The sequence below is a fragment of the Lissotriton vulgaris genome, chromosome 2_1, assembly GCF_964263255.1.
Source record: "Lissotriton vulgaris chromosome 2_1, aLisVul1.2, whole genome shotgun sequence".
Lineage (NCBI taxonomy): Eukaryota > Metazoa > Chordata > Amphibia > Caudata > Salamandridae > Lissotriton > Lissotriton vulgaris.
Genome location: NC_141687.1, coordinates 96,688,536 through 96,709,834, shown reverse-complemented (window position 1 = coordinate 96,709,834; position 21,299 = coordinate 96,688,536). Strand labels below are relative to the sequence as shown.

Below are 21,299 nucleotides of genomic sequence, written 5' to 3'. Positions count from 1 at the left end.
GCCCTTAACGTTAGGATGTACAATTTCAAGTTAAAATGTTTTGTAGGATGTTAGATTCGGCTAGGAGAACCTTTGTATTAGAAATATGTTAAGGTTAGCCAAACATCGTAATGTGGAAAATGAAATTGTACATAATATGAAACTGTTATTTTAATGTTTTGATTTTGTTTCATATTTTAATAAATACGGCCGGGAGGGTCACTCCCTCCCGCCTTCCAAAACTTCAGAACTGTTTCCGGTTTCCCATCCTTGGGGATCGTGTCGAGAGGGGGTGACGGGTATCTCAGCCATATGGAAATGGGCGACCACTCGGTCCCCCCGAACGTATGGTGGAGTACCCCGATCCTCCCGGGAGGCCATCTTGGGCGGGAGGCGAGTCTCGGCTGGTATGCCCGAAGCGGCGTAGCCGGGGCGCGCTTTTTCCCGCCCTGGAGTGGGTTGTCCTAGACACTGAAGCCGCCAGCCACGCCCCCGGAGGCGGGCGGAGGCGGGTTTACGCCCGCCCTGAAGACGGATAAAAGGAGCAACAAGCCAAGCGAGCATCCTCTTGTTCCTGTGCTCTGAAGCTGCACCTCCCCGCTGCACGTGAGCTCGAGACGGAACGAAGAGCCAATTTTGACCCACCCACCAGCCCCTGAAGACAGCAAGTGGTTTTGAAATAAAGTTTTGATGTGATAACTCTATTTCTTACAGGTTGTTATGATTAAAATGTTAGTTGAGTATGCAATAAAGTGAATGATTCTTTACAGTATGTTTTTTCGAATAAAGTATTTTGCACAAGTGTTGATCAGTAATCATACGTGTAGCAGTTATGATTGTTTTAATTTAGTGATTTTAGTTAATTGTCGTATTTATTTTGGTCGGGCGGTAAGGTCATGATCGGTGAGCAGTAATTGGAAGATCCCTATGGGGGGGGCGTCACCCATTACGGATGGGAGCGCCCGGGGGAGGTGGCCATTGGCCCCTCAACGGGGAGGCGGTCCCTTCTAAGGATGGGCCGCCGAAAGGAAAGGGAAGGCGGTCAAGGCCCCTTCCTGGATAGGAGGGGCTACGGGCCCCTCCTGGGAATTTCCCGGGGCCAGGACACCTGCGACGGCAGATGTGGTAAGTTGTGTGGGGTGGGGAGGGGGGTTTACGCTACCTTCTAGACACCTCACACGAGTCCTCGGACGACCATTAAATGGCGTCGAGTTCATTGGGGCCCCCGTCAAGTCAAGGGAAATTGGTAGATGCACATGAGGTACAGCCTCTGTGCGGTCGCCCCTCGCAAGTGGGGGGGTAATTCTGGTTTAGGGATCTGACACCGGTTACGACCTTGCCGTTGGCCCTTAACGTTAGGATGTACAATTTCAAGTTAAAATGTTTTGTAGGATGTTAGATTCGGCTAGGAGAACCTTTGTATTAGAAATATGTTAAGGTTAGCCAAACATCGTAATGTGGAAAATGAAATTGTACATAATATGAAACTGTTATTTTAATGTTTTGATTTTGTTTCATATTTTAATAAATACGGCCGGGAGGGTCACTCCCTCCCGCCTTCCAAAAGTTCAGAACTGTTTCCGGTTTCCCATCCTTGGGGATTGTGTCGAGAGGGGGTGACGGGTATCTCAGCCATACTACATTTACATCAAGAATCACTACTTCACATGAGACATTATTGGTCTGACTGCTTGAGAGTGCATAGAGCTGAGCCAGACGGTAAGAGAGCAAAGAGCAAAACTGACTGCAGAAAATTTCAACACATAGAAGGAAGACCACTAGGGACAGAGAAAAAGCAACTTGGAGCAAGTAAAGCCTCAGTAATTTGGTGTGAGTCTCACGCCTTAGAGCACTATCTCTCTCATTCATTGACCATGTTCATGCCTTTGTGTCATTTATTTGCTAAAACTCCCATCATTTGAAGCACACTATGATTGGTTGTGTATGAGTTACACTTACTGGAGCAGAACCATACTCTGTACATCGGCAGTGGACCAACTCCGTCTAACAGAGTCGCGCGATGTTGACCAAAACACATAAAATCTCAATCTTGGAACCCAATTTACAATAGCATGTGTGTATAGGTTCGGCTCACACACTCAGATATCATTTGTATAAGTTTAACACCATTTCTGAAATTCACACAAATAGTGTTATACTTAGATAAATATTCCTTGCACAAAGCTTTTTGGGTGTGGAGATCGAAGAGTGGATGTGGATCCACAGTGGGAATGTTCTGAAAGTTTGAGCACACCCATAAGCATACTTGTTTGCGGATAGTCAAACTATTTTTCTTGTACATCCCTACCCTGGGAACAGTTGGAGATTTTCTCCGGTGAGGCTTTTGGGAATTCTGAAAAAGATAGATATCTTCACCCATGCGAAAATGTTAGCATGCAGAGTATTACCCAATGGTGGTGAGATAACGTGCAGATTGGGAAGGATCATAATCTGAATGGCTTCTGTCTGGATTTCTAAAGATATCTCTGCTTGGAGTGATTTAAAGAAATCAGCAGGTTTTTGCTGCCAAAATGCGCACAACCACAAGTCCTCCCGGTGTCCTCAATCAGAGGGGAAAACTCCTAATTGCAAAGGGACAGAAGATTAAAGAGGAGTAATAGACATAAACTGTGGGACGATGGCCAGGATGGAAATCCAGAGGATGAGCCCTGAGTGAGAAGAATTAAAAGAGACAAAAAAGAATGGACAATTAAACCTAAGGTGGGAAAATGACGTGCAATGAAAAAAGGAACAATCATCATTGTATTTATGTGAGTGCGCCCAAATAGAACTATAGACATGGGGCAACAAGACTTCACAAGACCGGAAATCGGGAGGGTCATATAGTTCGTTTGTGTCTAACAAAAAGCAAACAAAAGCACAAAACTTGTGAAGTTCTGTGTAAGATGGGTATTTGCCTGAAAACCGGAACTATGCTGAATACTTTGCAGCATCCGACCACAAGGGAGGACCAGGAGGGAAAATTAATTAAATAATACATTTTCCCTCGTGGTCGTCTCTCGAAACCCCCCCTCACCTGGCCCCACCGCTGTTACCTGCAGCGGCCGCATCTGCTTTATCGTCAAATTGAGATACCTGTTTTAGTCCGCATACCTGTCTCAATGAAGTGCTGAGCAACTGCTGGGGAAACGCTAAGCAAAGTATGTACATGTGTACAAAACACTTGTGCGTTAACGATGCCACAGTTTAAGATTCCTCAAGAAAAAATCTACGCATAGAATACACCCCGTCAGGAAAAAGCATGCTGGTTACCAGCGAAACTGCTTGACAATACTAAAGAGAAAACGCCAAGCACTGTCAGCACTCACACACAACATCCCAATGAATTACCAGGGCCAACTAAACCGTGCAAGAGAATCCCAGACACGGGCCTAAGTGAAGGCCGTGCAAGAAATTCTTCGAACAATTGGGAGCCCAATAATTAGGGTCAATGTAAATCGACAGTAACAAAGGTGTGGAGATGGCTCAAAGGCAACTAAAGGACAACACTTTAGTCAACTAACGAGTATGGTGCATGGTGGGGGTGGAGGTTAGGGAAAGAAAAGGCAGTCCCTTGAATAAGACAATCTTTGGCTTTCAAAAAAGTGCAAGCAATCAATCAATCAATCAAGGGATTGTAAGCACGCTACTCACCCGTGAGGGTCTCAAGGCGCTGGGGATGGGGGTCAGCAGGTCCGCTTAGCCGAAGAGCCAGGTCTTGAGGGTCTAGCTGGCAGGGGTTGGGACTTTCAAAGGGGTTGTCTGGGTGGCATGGGAAGAAAGCACCTCTGGTGCACTAGACTTGCACCAGCCTGATATAACAAGAGCAAGTCACCAGGAAGTAGCACATTACATAGGTGGACATCGGGAGGAGCATCAGCTTGGGCTTTAAAAGTTTAACTGCTTTGGATTGTCATTCATGTAATTATGGGCCAGATGTACTATTTACTTGACAAATCTGAAAAAAAAAATTTGGGGACCATTAACTCCTCCCATGCTCATGGCGAGCTCAGCTCGTCATGAGCCACGGTTCCTGTGTGCTCATGACGAGCTCAGCTCGCCACGGCCGTTAGAACGCTCGCACGCTGGGCAAATTCCCCTGCTGTGCTGAACGTTCTATGAAAACGGGTGTGGCCGTGACGAGCTCAGCTCGTCATGAACACACGAGAACCGTGGCTCATGACGAGCTGAGCTCGTCATGAGCACCGCCCATCGCGCCCCCCACCCCACCGCCCCAAGTGAAGGGGTTAAAGAATTCTTATGAACTGACCTCTGAATGAGGATGCAAAGGCTTAATCAGATTGAAGGGTATCATAGAAATGATAGCCTTCTAGGGTCAGCAGATTACCATGTCTGTGATTGCTTTTCAATTAGCTCTTTTTTTTAAATGCAGCACATTTTCTTAACACCTTGCATGCTGTGCACATTCCCCGGCGGTGCAGGCGAATTAATGAGTGGGCAGGGTTCGGGCGGCCCCCGGCCGTACCCTGTACATGCCCACCACATGCAAGGGGTTAAAGGAAAAAATGCTGCATTTAAAAAAAAGTTTCTTGTAAGTTTATTGGATCACTGCCTATTCCCTAACAATTTTGTGAAATCACAAAGGGAAGGAGCACCAGGTGGGACCCTTCCCTTTTTCAAATGGACTACCACTCTAACTCATGAGACAGTAACTTTTCAATGTTTTGCGAATGGATTTTGCTTGCAAAACATTTATACATTTCATACCAAATTGGTATTTGGAAGGGGCGCCTACAAAATACCTCTTCCAAATATTAAATTGGTATGGGTTTGCAGTCCCAATTTAAAAGTCAGTAAAAGAGTCCTGATTCCTAAAAAGCCATTAGTACATTTAAATCCTAGGGCCTCATTTACAGGCCCTTTGCGCTGTTGGTGCGTCACTTTTTTTGACTCACCGGCAGTGTGCCTGCCCAAATTTACAAGGCCAGGTAAAGTCACCCTGAATGAATTTTCATGGGCTTATGAATATGAGCCCCATTCATGTATTACTCTGTGTGAAAGGGGCTTTTCATTGCTGTTACTGTGGTTTTTCCCACGAAACATCCGTGGAAGCGTCAGAATCCTCCGACTCTCCAGGGGAGGTGTAGGAGTGGCGCAACGAGGAGAAATACTTTCATTTCTCCTGGCTTTTTGCTCTTTCTATGTGTACTGCATTCTACAACACACATAGAAGGAGCAAAACGTAATTAGTGATGGATTTTGTGCATGAAGGTGTCCCTTCCTGCACAACAACAAACATCCCTGCGAATGCTGGCACCCTTGTGCCACGTCACAAGGTTATCTGCATTGGTGCTTGGCTACTGTTTGTGTGCCAGAGCAAGGGGGAGAATAACAGGAATGCCCCGTATCTTGTAGATACGGTACATTCTTGCTTTTTTATTTTGACTCATGGCAGTGCAGCAGGAAGGCTTGCTGCGCTGCTGTGCGTCAAAATATGGTAAACAAGGCCCATTATGTTTGCTGTTGAAAACTTCTAATCAGACTGTTTTAGACTGTCTGAATGTCTACACATATAAACTGCACTACTATAGAGACCAGCACATTGGCCTACTGGATTTGACTTAGCTAACACCATCTTAAGATATCTTATAAAAATGCACATGTGCACATAGATCTTCACTAGTTGGCAATGAGGCAGGGAAGGGTTTTTAATCGAGTTTGCTTGATTGCATAGGGCCCGATTCACAGAATTAACTTAAGACAAAATCCTAAACTTACTACCATTTTGGTATTCACAGAAGGCACTTACTCATTTTGGTATTCACAGAAGGCACTTACTCATTTCGATATTCACAGAAGTTAGGAGTCCTAACTGTAGGACTCCTAAATGCCTTCTGTGAATTCCGAAAGTCTTAAATTTAGGATTTTTCTCAGTTTAGGAGTCCTAAAGTTAGGACTCCTAACTTCTGTGAATACCGAAATGAGTAAGTGCCTTCTGTGAATACCAAAATGTTAGCAAGTTTAGGATTTTGTCTTAAGTTAGTTCTGTGAATCGGGCCCATAACGTCTGTGACAGCTCAACTCCATCCTCTACCAGCCAACGTCTGGCCTTACATTCCCGGATTCAATTCAATTCAATTTCAAAGCTTTTATTCGATTTGTAAACAAATCATACAAGCAAAACATGAAATCAATCCATTACATTAAAAATTTGTTATAAAATACGAAATTTATACAGGGGAATCCAAGATAGTTCATGTGGGGATAGGACACATACTAACAAGCGTTTACATTGGATCGTTATTAAAAAAAAAAAAAAAAAAAAAAACACATAAAAATGGCAAAAAGGAATAGAAGTTAACAGTTAAAATCGTACAGACAGGAGTAAATAAATTAGCACAAAATGTTTATCCTGGCAGCTGTACGTTGAACAACAAGCCCCCACCTAATCATGGGACATAAAATTTTGATTTAAAATTTGCTGATACAGACAGGGAAGTATAGAAATATAGCAGCACTAAATATATCCTGGCAGCTGTATGATAAAAGTATAAAAGAATCAAGAAGAAGAAAACATGTACAGACAGGGTTAAAGATAAATTAAACACTGCTGAAAAAGTGCTCACCCTGGCAGCTGTACGTTTTGAGAAGTACAGACAGGAATATGGAGATCATGGCAATACAATACTTTTCCTGGCAGCTGTACATTTCAAAATGTAAATGGCAACAAAAAAACATATGTCCACATTTTCTAAAGCTGATAATAACACAAGGGCATTCTTAAAAGACCGTATATTGTATTTAATAAATATAGGTTTTAAGTACCTTAATCTTAGAAAATGATAAAATTTACAAAAAAGTAGGAAATGGCAGCAACTCTGGCGTGAAACATTGTCACAAGGGCAGGGGGTTTCAGATTTCTGCTTCTGTACTGGGAACGCGACAAGATGGTGTACAATGCCCAACCTGACGCGAGTTAAAACATATTGATGGGATGGGCGGCTGACATGTAGGAGATATGCTTGGAACCCCGATGGCAAGTTAAGTTCTCTATAGAACTTTACGGTAGTTAACTTGCCATATGCCTCATCTCGCCCTTTCTTTTTGTACATCAAGAAAGTTTGTTTAATCTCTTTTTTGGGTATTTCTACCGCGAGTTCGGGGTCAGTAAGAACATCAATATCAAACAGAGTCTTAAACCAAAAACTAATGTATTTCAGCCAAAGAATACGTAAAGAAAAGTCCAGGCCTATACAGTCAAGAATAATTTCTTGAGTGAATCGAGTTTCAGGCTTAGCCCAAATAGAACGCCACAATAAGAGTGGGCGAACGGCTGCTAAGTCCGAGATAAACTCGACCCCAACCTCGTCATGAATTAATTGAATGGAGGCGGAGTGGGGAACACATAGCACTTTTCTTAGGAACTTGTTCTCCTCTTTTTGGAGGGGGGTGCCATCTGTGTGGCCCCACACTCCAGCCCCATACAATGCCGAGGGAACACAGCGAATATTGTAGATGTTAATCATGTCACGAATGCTTCTCGAGCCGAGCTTAGATGAGAAGCGAAAAACACTGCTGGTACAACGGGTCATTTTCAACCTAGCATTTTCAAGCTCTGATTTCCAGGATCCATTATTGGCATAGGTAATTCCTAAATAACAGAATGTTTTAACTTGTAACATTTTATCGCTGTCTAGATAGAAATTGGACTTTAGTTTATTGGCTGACTCCCCGCACAACATAACATAGGTCTTGGATTTGTTTACACAGAGTCTCCTGTTTTGTATAAACAACATAAAACCATCAATGAGACGTTGTAAGCCTATCTGAGTGCGTGATAAAAGTACAGCGTCATCCGCATAAAGTAAGATTGAGACAGAATTGCCTCCAATCTGCGGAGCGTCTGCTGATATGGTGGCCAAGGTGCGAGCAACACAGTTAATAAAAAGAGAAAATAAAAGAGGAGCTAGTACGCATCATTCCCGGATTCCATTCTTGTGTGGCTCAATGTTTAGAGCAGTAGACCCTGATGCAGAGGTCTGGGTCGGGACCAGGGTACAATTCCCGGCCTCAGCGGGTCTTGGGCTCAAAATTCCATGGACCTGATAATTCTCGCCTCGGTGCCTATTCCAATCATTGAGTCCCACTCTGCAACTCTGGACAATAGCTTGCTTAATCTCCACAACGCCCCCAAAACGCTAAGGATGCCTGGCCTTCACCTTGGGGGTGCCCAGGAGTGGACGCCTCACAGGGAAAGCCAGGATGGGTTCCACAGCGGTATTCGTACAAGCGCCTTGAGACCCTTGCGGGTGAGTAGTGAACTATACAAGTATCAATTTACATTTTTACTTTGGGTCGACATTCTCAATTCATTGATTCAAGGCAGGAAAAGTGTTACTTGTGGACACTCTGTTTTTGAATTACTCAAACTCACCAAGATGTCATGTACCCATCCCAGTGTTTCTTTTAAGGAATCCTTACCTTTAGCAGCTGCCGTTAGGGTTGCCAAGCTGTTTCCTGGTAAGATGAAAATAACATTGTGTCAGAAAGACAAATTGAGGGCTCATCAGCAGGGCTATTCAATGGTTAGTACCACCCTAGGCAACAATATTTTGTCAGACTCAACCATTTGCTGCTTGGAGGCGAAATCTGCTTCCCCTACCCCTGGGGCCTCATTTATGAAAAGTGACGCACCGGCGGCGTAAAAGTGATGCACAGCCCCATAAATGAGGCCCCTGGTGCCTGTGGTTGCGCCTCGCAGTGTAGGACTGAGTATTTTACGGTATTTTTGTCACACTATTTAGCACATCTTGGTCCACTGCTGAGGGCAGTCATCGATGTTCGAGTTAGGGGTGCTGTCATGCAGTGGCTGTAGTTTATGCTGTAGGGCTCCCTGTGTCAGCGCTGTGAAGTGTTTTACACTTGTGCAGTCTTCGAGCCAATACTTTATAACAGAGCCAAGTATGACAGTAACAGGAATTTACACGTCATGCACGTCATGCTAGTAGTGTGGTTGTGTGTTGATATAGTGGTCATCAGGGGGCAACATACAGCCTTTAGTGTAGTTGTGCCTTGAAATCGTGGCCATCAGATGGTAACAACCACTGCTCTCTTTATTCTCCCATCTGCCTGAAGGGGTGGCATTTTCATGGGTCAGCTACAGTCATGCCGACAGGACACAGTGCAAGCAGCGGCTTGTTGACGGAGTCAGTGAGACCAGGGTTGTGTTGCAAAACGAGGCCATGCTCTCTACGGTGCTTTCATGACACGGAATCCTGCAACGGACTAGGTGGCAGAGTTGGCTGCCTTTTTCTTCTCCAGGCAACTGAAACCATTGCTTCCAGAGACGGTGCCCAGAAGCTTGGTGATATCTTTGAGATTCCTGAGACTTCGTGAACAGGGGGCAAGATCCACTTCAAGCCATTGAAGCCATCTTCCTCAAGCAAGGGACACAGCACTCAGCAAAGTCCTTCTCCTTTCCTTGGCAGAAACAGCTACTGAAGGCCAACCACAGACAGCACACAGCAAAGGTGCAGTACTCCTCCTCCAGTTTCTCCAGCTCTTCACCTTGGCAAAGGTTCCTCTTGATTTCCCAGAAGTAATCTAAAAGTCTGGGGTCTGGGCACCTCTTTTCATACAGCAAAATCCGTTGTTCTCTGGTGGCAGAGAAGCCCTGTCCTTAGTTAAAACCAGTTCTGTCCTCTCTGGTGCGGCTTCCTGGCAGTAGGTGGAGACAGCATTGTGTCAGACAGACCAGGCCAATTCATGTTAGAGGAAATCTCCTACCACTACTCTAAATGCAGCCCAGGCCTATTCAGCCCAGCCCTGACCCATCAGACTCTCTAGAACCAATGCTCATCCCCAGCGCCTGTCAATCCAAAGCCAGACAGTCAATACACATCCTATCAGAGGCACACTTGATCGCTAAGCAAGAAAATGCCTACTTTCTAAAAGTGGTATTTTCAAACACAGAATGTAAATCACCTTCACTAAAGGATGCATTTTAGCATTCTGAGTTCAGGCATACAAAACTTTATTTTCCTACCTTGTTCCCAGTGGAAGTTATGTTTATAAGATGCTTTAAGCAAACTCCCCATTCCATCTATTCCTTTGCTCCCGGACTCTGTTAGAAGGACTATGACTCAGCCACTCATATTGAGTCGCCTGGACTATTGTAACGGCCTGTTGCTCTCTGCCAATGAAACCTCGATTAGTAAGCTTCAGATGATTCAGAATACAGCAGCACGACTGGTTCTGAATATGTCCCCCAGATCAGCTTCCCGCCCTCTTCTTTTAAACTTCACTGGTTACCCATACGCCAACGGATAACATTTAAAGTCTGTTGTACTATCCACAAGTCATTGTTTAATCTTGGTCCCAGCTATTTGTCAGAAAAGGTCACTTTCTATCATCCCCCAAGAGCCCTACGTTCTAGTACTAAACACTTGCTGAAGGTTCCCCGAATCAGGAGAGCAAGATTAGGAGGAAAAGCTCTCTCATATCTTGGCCCGCAATACTGGAATGAACTCCCCCTACATTTAAGAGAATGTTCGAACCATCTTTATTTTAGAAAGTTACTTAAAATCATTTTGTTTAGCTTTTAAGTTCCACAGTTTCTGCATATGTAATTGATAAGCGTCCAAAGAGCAGAGATACTCCTCAGAGTCGATTCTGGCGCTATAAAAAAACAAAAATAACTAAATAAATAAAACAGGTAGCCTTGCAATAGTGAAAAAAATAAATTGTATTTCACTATCCGGACATGCCACGCACACTGCAGCATGTTTACCTTACTGTCGCAACGCATAGAGGAAGCGTGATTAGAACACTGTAAAGACATGTGTTCATCAGATTTCCCAAGAGGAACTACAGTTCCCAGAATCCTAGGGACGTTCGCAGTAGCAGACCCACCCGTGTTCCAGGAAGCCAGAGAACAAAAGAGCTTCTGCGGTGCCAGTCGGGCAGGGCGTTTGTGAAGAGGAGGCCCGGTAGGGGTGCAGGAGCACCGTCTGTTCTACCCCCATTCACATTCCGTAATTGTGTGCTTCGCTGTGGCCCTTTGTTGTTCTTCATTGTTCACTGCTGTTTACCCCCTTTGGTACCACGCTGGAGAACAGGCTACGCTGGGGTGAAGGAGCAGGACTTTTCGTTGGGACTTACTAGTCCTTGCTCATCTCTGGAGCCGCATTTTGCCTAGCGGTTTATCAATAGTGCCTGGAATTCCCCAGGCAAACCCCGACTGGACTCTCGGATGACAAATTTGCTTTTCCGTTTCTTCTGGCAACACGTGCTGGGAGAGCGGCTGCCGGGTGTTCTGCTTATTATTGGCAAACATCTGTTCTCCCGTGTTGGCGAGTTGGTACATCAACTCATGCAGGGAGAACAAGCAAAATTAATACAACGCTATACCTCGTTAACTATCATTTGTAACTTTGGCCGCCTTATGAGTTCCCAAGGAGGTATGGGAAAACAGTATTTGGAGTATCATGCAGAATGTATTCTAAGAAGTGGCAATAATAGTCATTTATTGCGAATCGACTTGTGGTGTATTACTTTGGACATTGGATTTACGTTTCTTGTGACAATTAAAGGGTTTATAGAAACAAAATACAACCCAAGAGGAATTAGGTTATTTTACTGGAATTATGCTTTTGGGTTAAGCTACTAATAATCCATGCTGTTGTCTGGGCTTGTATATTTCTGTTTTCCATAGCAGGGGTTAATCGAGTGTTCCTGGAAGGCAGCTCTCCTCCCATGTTACAGTCATCTCTATGAACCCTATTGGCATGTTCCTTCTCTTGGTCAATGTAGATATTAACACTAGAAATAGTTCTTGACTAGTTTGTTCATTAATCCTCGATCACACTTTTTCATCCTTCACAGGATTCCTGTCTGGAAGTGGAATTATTTTACTTTACAGGTAGAAACCTCTTAAGGAAGGATAGGAAGGGTACGGTTGTTTTAATACTGGTGTGTTGTGTTCTCAAACATTGTTGTGTTCGTTACAGGTCTCCTTCCCTGCTTTTCCCATCCTTCCCTTCCCCCACTTGATCACTCCATTAAGTCTGTATGTATATATTCAGACCTTGGGATATCAGGAGGTGCACCATTTATAGCAACATACAATCTGGAGGATTTAAGGCCACAACAATTACATACACTGCACCCTGCCCACAGGGGTACCTTGGACATACCTTAGGGGTGACTCACATGTAGGAAAAGGGAAGGTTAGGGCCTGGCAAGTCGGTGCACTTGTCAAGCCGACATGGCAGCCCTAGACAGCCCAAAGACTCAGCAATGGCAGGCCTGAGTAACATTTACAGGCTTCTTATGTGGGTGGAACAATCAGTGCTACAAGCCCACTAGCAGTATTTGATTTACTGGCCCTGGGCACACATAGTGCACTGTACTAGGGACTGACTAGTCAATAAAATCAGCCATTTATGGAAACACCAATCCATACATACAATTTACATCGAGAACATATATGCACTTTAGCACTGATAAGCAGTGGTAAAGTACCCAGTCATAAAACCGACAAAACAGGTCAGAAACAGAACGCCACAAAGCAGAAAATCTTGGGTTAAACCTGATGTAAAAGCCAGGTTTAACACAATCGCAAATACATGCCACCCTTGCCCTGCTTATATCATTGGAGGCCTGGAATAATCTGATGTGTCACACTTGTAGGAGTGCGATGGTTGGTAGTTGTGTTGGTACTGTAATTGGCAATGCTGATAAGGGCTGTGGATGGTGCAAGCTGCCGTGCCCTCTTGTCGAGGGCCCTGGCACACTTATGGTTTTACAAATTAACCACTGGCTGGGCTGGAATTCCAACATGTGCCAACCTATTAGTGTCAAAATGCAAAAACAATAAGGGAAGACATGGCTTGGCAGTTCGGGCTGGACTGTTCCCATGAGGCACAGGGTCAGACTGATTTGCATACTGCATAATGTCTGAACTGGGTTGGCTGAGTGAGCTAAAGAATGGTGATGGATTAAACCCAGATCAGTTGACTGGGGGTGAGTGCTTGATTTGCTCAAACGCTCCGTCCATCATCCCCTTTTGTTTCGCTTTGTTCGCCCTAAGTTGGCAGGGTATGCTCAGACGTGAGTCCCTTGCTCACTTGGCCACTGGATTCAAGATAGCCTGGCTGATGAGGATTATGAATACGAAACCAGTCCCAGGATGCTTGTTTCCGGTCCAGGGAAGATATGGCTTGGCAGTTCAGGCTGGACTGTTCCCATAAGGCACAGGGTCAGACTGATTTGCATATGGCCATGTCTGAACTGGGGTGGCTGAGTAAGCTAAAGAATGGTGATGGATTAAACCCAGATCAGTTGACTGGGGGTGAGTGTTTGAATTGCTCAAACGCTCTGTCCATCATCCCCTTTTGTTTCGCTTTGTTCGCCCTAAGTTGGCAGGATATGCTCAGACGTGAGTCCCTTGCTCACTTGGCCACTGGATTCAAGATAGCCTGGCTGATGAGGATTATGAATCCGAAACCGGTCCCAGGATGCTTGTTTCCGGTCCAGGGAAGACATGGCTTGGCAGTTCGGGCTGGACTGTTCCCATGAGGCACAGAGTCAGACTGATTTGCATATGGCCATGTCTGAACTGGGGTGGCTGAGTGAGCTAAAGAATGGTGATGGATTAAACCCAGATCAGTTGACTGGGGGTGAGTGTTTGGTTTGCTCAAACGCTCCGTCCATCATCCCCTTTTGTTTCGCTTTGTTCAACCTGTTAGTGTCAGCATAATGCTCCTCACATTAAACAAGGAAGTGATACTGTATATAAAATAAATATCACCTATGCTGCCATGCCGAAGCCCCGGTCAGGCTGATATTTTTTATCATACTGTGATAGCTCTGTGGCCTAATGGCTAGGGCGGTTGTAATCAAAGCTGGTGAACCAGGTTTGAGTCTTAGCAGGAACGCTCAACCTCCTGTGATTCTGGGCATATCACTTAATCTCCCCATGCCTAACAAAATGAATGTATCTGTCTGTTACTCATCTGGTGCTCATGTAAAGTGCTCTGATTCCTTTGGGTCGAGTTCGCGATATATAAAAAAGTGACAACATTTTGTGTAATGAACAGAATGTCACATTGGATGACAATATGCCCATGAAGTGGAAATGTAAACAAAACTATTTCAGATAACACTATCTTGCACAGGCATGCAATGAAATGTGTGACAAATATCAGTGTTCAAGAAAAGATGTCAAGTTTGGATGTGAACCAGCAAAATCGTGGTGGTCTCGCGCGATCCGAACGTAACCACATTACACATGAAGTGCACAAAAGATGCTGGATGAAGTTTAATTTTGACCATTCCTTCTGTTAAGCACACAAACCCACAGCTTTCTATGTTCCCTTATACCAATGGCAAGTGCAATGAATTCTTACCGTCATCAATCAGTTTCATAATGGCGTCATATTTGGCTCCTGAAAAGGTTTAAAACACAGAAATACATTTAGAATATTATTCATCATGGTAAGCCTCAGACAGTTATATGTACTCCACCCTCCGGTAACGAGGACACATTTGAATTATTTGCTTCTCTGAGAGTTCAAGAGATATCTGCCTTACTTTATTCAATATTTTAGAAATAAATTGAGTTTGACTGTAATTTAGGGGGACATTCACTAATTTTTCACGCAACGTAGGACAGCTCAAAGTTGCTGCACACCATTGCATGAAAGGGAGACAGCATTAATGCTTCATATCTACAGCAATATGGATCATTTCTGCTGTCTCCTATCTCTGGTGCACTGTGTGCTACCGAGTGACAATGCAGGCAACGCTTGGTGATAGGATGCCTGTAGGTTGGTTTTTGTACAGAAAATGACACCTTGCTGCACAAAAACATTCTCTACATGCATTTTCCTCTTCTATGGGTGCTGCAGAACAGAGAACAGAGAACATGTGGAAAGAGGATAATGAGGAGAAAAAAGATATTCTCCTTGTTACACCTGGTTCAAGGAGGCGTATCATTTTTGTGCAATCCCAAGTTCACTAACAAAAGTAAATCTGGGATTGCACCAAAATCCAAGGGTGGATACATGGGAACTCTCTGCCCCACTGGTATGCAACCTTTACAGCGCAAATTTTACCACGCAGTGCTGTTACAACGCATGTATTAGAACGAAAACCATTACAACGCATTACACTGGGGGGCGGTCTAGGATAAGGAATAGTTTTAATTTACTATCCAACACCTTCCCTAGTGTCCACGGGGACTGGAGTTGGAATAGTAAATTAAACTATTCACTATCCAGCATCCCCAAGTGTAATGCGTTGTAAAGGTTTTCGTTGTAATACTTGCGTTGTAACAGCATGCGTGGTAAAAGCATGCGTTGTAATGTCATACATCCGCTCCACTGAATGAAGGCCTCTGTGATACAAAGTAACACAAGGCAGCACTATCAGCTGCCTTGAGTTACATTTTGAGAACATTCCCACACAAAGCAGCACAAATCTCATGTGCGTGACTTTGCAAATCACTAATAACATTTTGTACATTGGCTGCACTGAAAAAGTGTTGCATCCACGATGCAAACTATTTGTTAATGTAGGCCAGAGTTTGTGTGCTCGTACAGCAGCACAGGGGCGGCTCTAGGCTCATGGTGGCCCTGGGCAGGAAGCGTAGGTAGGGGGCCCCGGTAGAGGGGGTCTGGGCGGGGCAGAGCGCAGAGGCCAGTAAAGAGGTGGGGGATCCGGGTGTTTGCAAGTGGAACAGAGCCGGAGGCCGCCATATCCCTGCCAGGGACCGCCGCGCAAATATGTATCCATCCTCAGATGATTATTATACTAAGGATATATATTGGCAGGGTGGCCCCTGGGGTTTGGTGGCCCTGTGCAGGTGCACAGCTTGCACATGCCTAAGGCCGCCCCTGAGCAGCATGCTGGTGCTTGCCTGTACTCTTCTGTCTCTTAGCGATACACAGAATGCATTGCTATGGACCCCATTTAAAAAAAGAAAACCAGGTCCTGGTCAAAAATACGACTGAGAAAGTTGAGAACGCATGTGCAAAAGCTTAGGAAAATGTTATTGTTATAGCCTACCATTTGAAAAGTTATATTTAAAATATAAAAGCTGGTATTGTCATCAACAACCCCTAAAATAACCTTGATAGCCTGTTATGTTATGTTAAAAAGCTTTCTAAAGATCACAGCTGACTCCAGCTGGAGCCTCCCAGCGCTAGGATTGCTATCATGACAGGAACAGAAAGAATCAGAAGGGGGTCCAGTTAGCGAAGAGACCTCTAAAGAGAAAGAAGAGGATCATCAATTATTCAGCTTCAAACCTTAATTTGGCTTGAAGTTGGCACAAACGTGAAACCTAGCCTCCTTCACACTTTTACACACTTAAGGCTAATATGTGGTTTGCAAGTTATACCCTTAGAATGGAATGTTGTGACTAGTAATCCTAGACATGTACTTCACTCTCCAATGACCACACAACAGACTCCATGTCCCCTAGAAAATGATTAAGGGATGCTCTCATCAACATCATTTGTCCTTTTGAGTACTCTCTGGGGCCAGCATCTTCACCTGAGGCAGATACAACAAACAATGAATCAATACCATCAGAATTCAGGCATCACAACTGAGGGAAGAGGAATGGGCACACACTTGGTGAATCCGGCTACAGGGGTGAGGATATTCTTCAGCAAACACCAACAATTGTGGCTACTTTGCCAATGAACATCCACAAACTTGTAAGACATTGCAGGCAAAGGTTTAGCCTTGAGCTCCTACTATTAAGTAAACGTATTCCATTGTATGTTCTGTGAGCAGGGCTTCATGTCGGCTATCCTTACCTGGGCCACCAGTTACACCATTGAGAACGGCAGTAATTTCGCCAACTGGAAAGAAAAACACATGAATTAGACAAACATATAAAATACTCAATTGTAGCGTCAGTCCAATGATTTGTGCACCAGAATCAGTGATATTTGGGATACTGCATCACCAACAATGAGGCCCCATTAACAATATTTGCTGTTTGCAGAGGCTCTGAGGTCCCCCTCTACCTGGATATCTTATCTAGGACCACACTCCTAAAATCCCCTTCCTGGCCATCTCAATATTCTGCCTCATCTCAATCCCATACATGCATTGACATCCTGGGGGTTACCGGTGCCCACTGTGCAGCCGTTCAAGTCTTAAGAGCTTCAGTTTCACTGCCCTGTTTTCTGTCTTCTGGTAATTTATGTCTCACTGTGCATGTTCTGTCCTATGGAGCACACAAATTCATGTGCTAGGGTATCCAATATTTTACAATGAAGCCTTGCTTGACAGTTTTTCAATCTCGTAGGTTCTTGCTGAAAAACATATCAGGACTTGCTCTCTGCAGTGCATTGCATCATTCAATGTTTACAATGAGTTGCCTTGTGTCTTTAGTGTATACACTCTTTTATGCAGTGTCCTTGCAATGCGGATGCATGAACTCTTGTGTCCAGTTTTCTGTTACTTTAGAACTCCTGGCGCACCTTCCTGCACAAAACAAAGATTATGGCAAATCACATCTGTGCCAACCCCAGGGAGAGCATGAAAGTAGTTGCATCATGTAGACTTCAGTGTTGCTGATGATGCTGGTGATTCAGATATCATCAATAGCATAGCGGTAGCCCAAACAATTGTTTTCAGGCCCACCACCAAGGAGTAAGAATGGTTTCCTTGTTCATACCCAGATGCACCCACTCACAATTGTTCTGCCTCTCCCCGCCTTCAAGCAGAGGTACATGAATAATGGTCATATGATGCTACTAAGAGAGATTTGCAACGAATTGCTTATGATTCCTCCTTTACGAGACGCTCAGTGATTTTGCCCAGCTCCTCTCCAGATCCAGATGCCCCTACATTCAATTTGTAAGGCTGATTCCCCATGCAAACAGCATCCAAAGAAATGTCATCTGCTCCTACTCAGATGATCCCACATATACCAGAGGAGCAACCAACTCAGTGTCTGGCTCTTTCCACCTGTGAAAAGCGTGCATGAGGACATTGAGGTACTCGCCTCAGGCTTGGACTCAAGCTTTGACAATGTCACTGAGGTGGGCAGATGGCTGAGTTAGCAGGCAGATGATAAGCAACGATCAGTAGATATAGGTTATATGCACAGCGTGAAACCACCTTCCTCACAAAACTGGAGTTGTTGGTGATTGATTGAATACCCTGCTTCCTGTTGTGTTGTGACAAGATGGGGCTCTTGGTGTGCTTCTGCAAGTCCTATGCTGCTGAACAGGACCTGCGTATCTGCAATCCTTGTTGCATCATAATACAGTACCTGCATTGGAAACAGTTGTGAGTGTTCAGGTGCTTTCAACACACTATCCAGGGATTCACAGGCAGATGGAGCATGCAGTTCTGTGGTGGAGCAGGCACTGATTACACATATTTGTCTTCTAGTGAAGGATGCTCTAATAACCCCCTCTTTGTGTTGTGGTGGAGCATGCTCTGATAACCACCTCTTTGTGTTGTGGTGGTGCATGCTCTGATAATCCCCTCTTTGTGTTGTGGTGGAGCATGCTCTGATACCCCCTCTTTGTGTTGTGGTGGAGCATGCTCTGATAACCACCTCTTTGTGTTGTGGTGGTGCATGCTCTGATAATCCCCTCTTTGTGTTGTGGTGGAGCATGCTCTGATAACCCCTCTTTGTGTTGTGGTGGAGCATGCTCTGATAACCCCTCTTTGTGTTGTGGTGGAGCATGCTCTGATAACCCCCTCTTTGTGTTGTGGTGGAGCATGCTCTGATAACCACCTCTTTGTGTTGTGGTGGCGCATGCTCTGATAAACCCCTCTTTGTGTTTTGGTGGTGCAAGCTCTGATAACCCCCTCTTTGTGTTGTGGTGGAGCATGCTCTGATAACCCCCTCTTTGTGTTGTGGTGGAGCATGCTCTGATTACCCCCTCTTTGTGTTGTGGTGGAGCATGCTCTGATAACCACCTCTTTGTGTTGTGGTGGTGCATGCTCTGATAATCCCCTCTTTGTGTTGTGGTGGAGCATGCTCTGATAACCCCCTCTTTGTGTTGTGGTGGTGTAAGCTCTGATAACCCCCTCTTTGTGTTGTGGTGGAGCATGCTCTGATAACCACCTCTTTGTGTTGTGGTGGTGCATGCTCTGATAATCCCCTCTTTGTGTTGTGGTGGAGCATGCTCTGATAATCCCCTCTTTGTGTTGTGGTGGAGCATGCTCTGATAACCCCCTCTTTGTGTTGTGGTGGTGCATGCTCTGATAATCCCCTCTTTGTGTTGTGGTGGAGCATGCTCTGATAACCCCTCTTTGTGTTGTGGTGGAGCATGCTCTGATAAACCCCTCTTTGTGTTGTGGTGGAGCATGCTCTGATAACCACCTCTTTGTGTTGTGGTGGTGCATGCTCTGATAATCCCCTCTTTGTGTTGTGGTGGAGCATGCTCTGATAATCCCCTCTTTGTGTTGTGGTGGAGCATGCTCTGATAACCCCCTCTTTGTGTTGTGGTGGTGCATGCTCTGATAATCCCCTCTTTGTGTTGTGGTGGAGCATGCTCTGATAAACCCCTCTTTGTGTTGTGGTGGAGCATGCTCTGATAACCACCTCTTTGTGTTGTGGTGGTGCATGCTCTGATAATCCCCTCTTTGTGTTGTGGTGGAGCATGCTCTGATAATCCCCTCTTTGTGTTGTGGTGGAGCATGCTCTGATAACCCCCTCTTTGTGTTGTGGTGGTGCATGCTCTGATAATCCCCTCTTTGTGTTGTGGTGGAGCATGCTCTGATAACCCCTCTTTGTGTTGTGGTGGAGCATGCTCTGATAACCCCCTCTTTGTGTTGTGGTGGTGCATGCTCTGATAACCCCTCTTTGTGTTGTGGTGGCGCATGCTCTGATAAACCCCTCTTTGTGTTGTGGTGGAGCATGCTCTGATAACCCCCTCTTTGTGCTGTGGTGTCATTCCATTGCAGTGATGTCATGTTGATCTTAGTGAAACCAATATTTCAGTGGCCAGTGTTTTATGTCTTGTGTCCCTGACGTAAAACGCTAGACAAGATTCTCTGAGCCATGCAAGGTCCAATTTGCTTTGCTTTGCTTGGCCTGACATACTGGAAATATAGCACCAGCAGCAAGCAGTCGATATAAGAGCCAAGTGTAAAACTGATTTGATCATTTAAAAACAACACATTGAGAGTGTTTAGCGAAGTGATTTAGTGGGAGTCAATATTCTGAGCACACACTGGAACAAAATACAAGCAGAAAACATTAACTACGAATAACAAAAGAAGCAAAAAGGACGCTTACAGCATTAACAGAACTTCCTTTTTAAAAACCATAAATCAACACAATACCACATTTTACTATCTCCTACCCCCTCGTCCCACCGCAATCCAGGATGGGGCCTGGGAGCTAAAAAAGACCTTCTGAGGCAGAGTCAAGATTCATTGTGCTAATAATATTAAAACAAGAAGTGGCACTTAGCTTATCAGGGTGCAAATGGTAGCAACAGGCCAGCAACATGAATTGTGACGTTTTTACCATTTGACATGGACACAAATAAAGTGCTTGCACTTTGGTTGTAAATGCAAGTAATTGAGTTGTGCCACCTCATCTCATGGGCCAACCAGGCAGAAGGAAAGGGGCAGTTTAGGAGCAGTGAAGTAGCTCTGGGGCAGAGCGATGCTAGATCGGCCATTTTGCTTTTGTGGTGGGCTCCATGCCATGATTGGGAAACAACCTTTACAACGCATTCATTATATCGCACTACACTTACAACGCAGTCATTACTTCACAACATCATTTACAACGCATGTCACTACAACGCAGGCATTACAACGCATACCATTACAACGCATGACACTACATTACATGTCACTACAATGCAGGCATTACAACGCATACCATTACAACGCATACCATTACAACACATAGTACCCCTACACTATACAACATTTACCCTACTTTTGCACCCCCTGGAGTTAGAATAGTAATTTTTACCCCTATACTATCCAATACTTACCTTAAATGCAATGTAATGGTATGCGTTGTAATGGTATGCGTTCTAAAGGTAGTTTTTTAAAATGCGATGTAGGGTCATGCGATGTAATGGAATGCATTGTAGTGGATGCTGCGGTAAAAAAACTGCATTGTAAATGCATGCGTTGTAAATGTATGCGTTGTAACGTCAGACCTTCGCTAAGATTAGACCAAATTCAAATGATGGCCTTCAACAGTCTAGGGCTGTGTTGAACTTTTTACCAGGGTTGATTCTGATTTTGAGTCTTATTCGGAAGGAACCACAAGACCTCTCCCATTACAGTATCACCTTAGGTATGTCAGGTTATGTAAACTGAATCCACACGTGTCTCAAGCTCTACCATGCCTT

General features: G+C 44.7%; 1 protein-coding gene across 1 annotated transcript in view; it reads right to left on the bottom strand.

The window, feature by feature from the left end:
* Positions 1–21,299, bottom strand: part of LOC147729642 (uncharacterized) — a 117,618-nt gene that overhangs the window by 76,194 nt on the left and 20,125 nt on the right. The window contains exons 4-6 of the mRNA XM_086958474.1: positions 16,767–16,811; positions 14,349–14,387; positions 8,422–8,457 (exon numbers count right to left, since the gene is read on the bottom strand). Coding sequence (XP_086814600.1) covers positions 8,422–8,457; positions 14,349–14,387; positions 16,767–16,811 — 120 coding nt within the window. The remainder of the gene's footprint in view (positions 1–8,421; positions 8,458–14,348; positions 14,388–16,766; positions 16,812–21,299) is intronic.